This window comes from Triticum urartu, chromosome 2A (assembly GCF_056163025.1).
Source record: "Triticum urartu cultivar PI428250 chromosome 2A, HENAU_Tu73, whole genome shotgun sequence".
NCBI classification, from domain to species: domain Eukaryota; kingdom Viridiplantae; phylum Streptophyta; class Magnoliopsida; order Poales; family Poaceae; genus Triticum; species Triticum urartu.
Window position 1 is genome coordinate 339921707 of NC_141874.1, and position 4404 is coordinate 339926110.

At 38.0% G+C, this 4404-nt stretch overlaps 1 protein-coding gene across 1 annotated transcript; it reads right to left on the reverse strand.

The window, feature by feature from the left end:
* Nucleotides 1-315: 315 nt before the first annotated feature.
* LOC125541478 (uncharacterized) lies at nt 316-3634 on the reverse strand. Its single transcript, XM_048704885.2, has 5 exons — nt 3303-3634; nt 3042-3157; nt 2783-2901; nt 1221-1311; nt 316-1046 (listed from the first exon to the last, which is right to left on the reverse strand). Exons 2-5 carry the CDS (start codon nt 3100-3102, stop codon nt 607-609), a joined length of 711 nt encoding a protein of 236 aa, XP_048560842.1. The 5' UTR covers nt 3103-3157; nt 3303-3634; the 3' UTR covers nt 316-606.
* Between the last annotated feature and the right edge of the window lie 770 nt (nt 3635-4404).

Genomic DNA, 4404 nt, shown 5'->3' on the forward strand with positions numbered 1-4404 from the left:
TACTTGGGTCGTTCCATAGCCCATAAACTTGTGAAACACACATTTAGTACATTTACTCCTGCTATTTGGTACTGTGATCCCCTTGTTTTATTCAACAAGATGTGTTGATTGATGTAGCTAGTGCACTATATAGCATCCCCCCAAAAAACCTGGACTGGTTTCAAACCAATCGCGTAGTAATCACTACATCCAAGTTTACTCGCGTGTGCATAATGGTGCATGGTAGTTGTGCACCAACCTTTCGGTCTACATATTGACTTTTGTGTCCTTTCACAGTACATCAAAATATCATACATATAACACAGGTGAGGCATATCAGACGCAATACACATCATATATATATCTGGAACAGGACAATGGGTTTTAAAAATGATCAGTATTACAAAGAAAATAGAGGAAAAGAGTTGTGTTAGGGTGTGCAAACCCATTCCTGTTAATGCTAAAACAGCATGTAACCTTCAACACCTGCATGCTTGTGTCATTTGATTTGAGTACTTTATTATATATCAATCACCACTTGATCCAACCAATTAAACTCAAAGTACTCTAGCTCGTAACGAGCATATGCTTTCATCTCCAAATGAGAGCAGCTTGCCTGTTAGCAGTTTACAATTCGTGATCCTTTTCTTCGTCGGCCACCAGAGTTAGCGGTATTGTGCCCACCTCTGGTCCACCTCCACCATCCTTGGTCGATGCACCACCACTTCCTTCGGAGCTTCCTTTGTTTTTTCTGCGGTTGGACTTCTTGGGCACTGCGGGGAGGTCCTGACAGGTGGAACCGGCAGTGTCCTCAGCTGCCTTGTCCTTATCTTTCTTTCTATTCTTTCGGGTGCCTTTCTTGGCCTTCTCCTTCTTCTCCAAGATCTCAGTATTGCCTGTTGTGACATCCATAGAGGAGGTGTTAGAACCCCGGGAGCGGTTTCGCCTTGACCGGCGGGAGCCCGGGGACGGAGGGGAGTCACCAACAGTGACATCGATTCCACCAGCTTCACTTTTAGTATCCCCGAAAGAGGTATCTCCCAGGCCCGCTCCATCTAGAACTATTTCTGTCGTCAGAAGAGAAGAAGTTTTAGTTTTTGCATCATTTTGTATAAAGATGGTAGATTATTTGAATGGTAATATATTCTAATCAACGGGTCACTTAAATTAAAGTTGCACATGAATTTTATGAAAGGTTTCATGTAATCAAATTATGGAAAGTAAGAGGGTTAGAATTTAACCTTGAGAAGCCCATGGGTTAGAGGCAGCAGAACCTCCCCTATCACTCCTAAACGAGGCTGAATCCAGTGGTGCTGAGTGGTAGTCTTTCATCTGGTAAGTCCAAATTAAATTGTTACTTTCAAAATCAGATATCTTAATTCACGCAAAGGTAGCGAATGCGCCATCTATAGCCCCTTTGGGGTATAAAATATATCTCTTCTCACGTGCCCATAGTGTATGAGACAAATTCATCTCGATTATGGTAGAATTCAATGCTCACAATTCTACATGATCTATCTTTTTGATTCCTATGAAAATAAATTTTATGGTATAGGCACCCCCAAAGGTGAGCTCGGAATATGAACTAGGATTACTTTCTTAAGCACCTTATTCTTGGAAGGAAGATTCGGATTGAATTCATGATGTGCTCTTCTATGCCTTGAAGTAATGATTCCTCTAGACTTAGAACATTTACCACAATAATGCCGTCCATCAATTAAAAAATCATTAATTGGTTTCACTTGCCTCTCTTCCATTTGCATTTCAAAATGGGTAAGGGATCTTGCAAATAAATCAATGACATAAAAATATTTTCTTGTTTTGGTTCTACTCATCACAAACATTTTATTGGATTCGAGCTAGTTGACTTTCCCTCCCAATTGTGTTTTGAAAATAGAATAATAATAGTAATATAACCGCGCACTGCCTCATACATTGATGTATAATAATCAATATTAGTATGGAAAAATAATTTGTTAGCCTTTCTATGGGGGAATAATATTATAACTATGGTTTGTGTAGAAAAGTTAAGATTCATATCGGCTCATGTGAAACAAATGATGTCTGGGACATTGAAGTCATTGAAATTAAGTATTTTCAAGAACATGCTAACGAAAGTCATTTAGGGTTGAAAGGAAACCTCTGTGGTGCAGCATATTAAACACTAATACCAAAATTATGCACTACCTGGGTATTCCCTGTTTCTTGCATAACCGAGTCGATACATTACACCCTTGTTGCATCAGGATATGTAGAACCCCTCGAAAGACATTTAATATCGTTGTTATGCTGGTCTTCAAGAACCTAGCGCAATTGACATTGTCACATATCCTCAAAAAGCACGACCCAAGGTATCCTCCAAGTTTCTCTTTCTCGTCTTTGGTATCCAAGCACTCCCCTACCGCACCATTGATAAATGACTACATGTTGTGTTAATTGTGCTTGGCATCATAGCATCGAGGGTACACAGTTAGCATACACATGCCCTCGTAAGTGTATAGTAGGATAGTTTGGTGGTACCTTAGGTGACCTTTCCTAGTGTAATCAATGATGCATACGACAACAAAGGTAGCATTTTGAGAATGTGGCTAGTGCGAGTGGCCATGCAAATGTAAGTCGCATGCTTTCATTTCGACCAAAGTTTGGTTGTTCAATTCACATTGACTCGCACTCACATTAGCCAATTTTAGCGGATTATGATTACTCTCATAGTTAGTCTTGCAAAACAAATATTTGTTAAAATCCTTGAATTTCATTCTTAACCTCGTTATGATAATTATTTCCAGGAAGGACTTGAACTTACCCAACTAGGTGCTCCTGCCTCCTTCTCCTTGTTTGGGACACTAGGTCCATCCCATCCGATATGTGCCACATGTTTCACATCCGTTGGGAAACCAATTTGCAATTCTTGTTCCTTAGCATCTAGTTATCAATATTAGTATGAGAAATAATTTATGTTAGAGTTAAGAAATTATAGAAGGGATTTTACATACTTGTTATGATAAAATGTGCAAGTCAAAGTTTCTCTGATTGTGTTTAACAAATAACTCAGTATTATGTACCCATTATGTTTGAGAAGTAGCGGAAGGGCCTTAGGATCCCCTTCTTCATCTTTGTGCTCATGTCCTTTATGAACTACCCTTTTCTACTTACTCGTGCCCAAGCAGTCTCCTTGAATCTACAAATTACGGAAATATAATGCACTACAAATCTTTCAATGGAAATACTATCGTATGATTGTGAAATTACATAAGAAATCTACAAAAATGATTAGCTAAACATGAAATTTTCAAAATAAAAAAATGTTAGATTGGAATCCTTACTCTCTTACGAATCTCAAATCTCAATGGCAACAAAAATGAACATTGGTTGGCAACCTTGTTAACCTTGTTAACCAATTCTCTCACTTCCTCCTCAAAGGGGCAATAACTTGTTTCCTTTTCTCTTTGTCTCTTTGTCCCAGAATTATGCTAGCTCGATATTGCGAGGTCTCACATGTCATTCGGCATATGCTTCATAAACTTATGCTGAGCTCAGCGGAGGGCGCATCGCGTCAATGGAATTCTGAGGGTGGGAGGAGGAGTTCTATCTTATGTCTAATTTTGTGTAGGGCCAAGAACCATTTGAGTCCTCTCCATTCAACCATGCATCGGTGTAGGATGTCCTTTTTCAGCTATATATGGAGAGATACCTATATGGAGAAAAGTTTGGAGGATGTGGGGGAGGTAAGCCTAAAGATAGCCCTTTGGACAAAGATATCATGGCTAGAAATAACCCTTGTGCTACTTCCTCCTTGAGTATCGTACAATATGATGTTATTATGTCCAATTTGTTTTGTATACATAGGAACCATTTGTTTTGGATGCTTACAAAATACTCAATAATAGGATGACACTATATTAGGATAGCATTACCAGTGCAAAATGATGGGGTGTGAAAATGCAGCAGTTTGGAGCACTTGGTGTTTGATGCGGGAATAGGAAAACACATAAACCATAAAAAATTAAATGAATGTTAAATCACGAACGAATGTAATATTAAGTAAATATAATGCAATTCATGGCTTTTATCTTGTTCTATGTGCACAACATGTAGAAAATATATTTGAGATGATAATAAATATCCTATGTTCTTCTTTTGAAACCCAAACCAAAAGAAAATTACCTACATTTTCCTATGATCCATTCCTTCAAATCAAATGGATGAATAATAACCTATAGGAGAAATTCTTACTCCTACAAATTTCCTCATTTTTATTTGACTAAAAGAGGCCATAAGTTTAGGTGGTCTAGTTGGTCGATCCCATGATAATGTATGAACATGTTAAATTTTACAAAGCATGTACTCGGATCGCCAATAGGTTGTGACTTTATTTTGACATGGTAATAATGAATAAATTTTAGTTTATTGTTATTTTGGTTATAA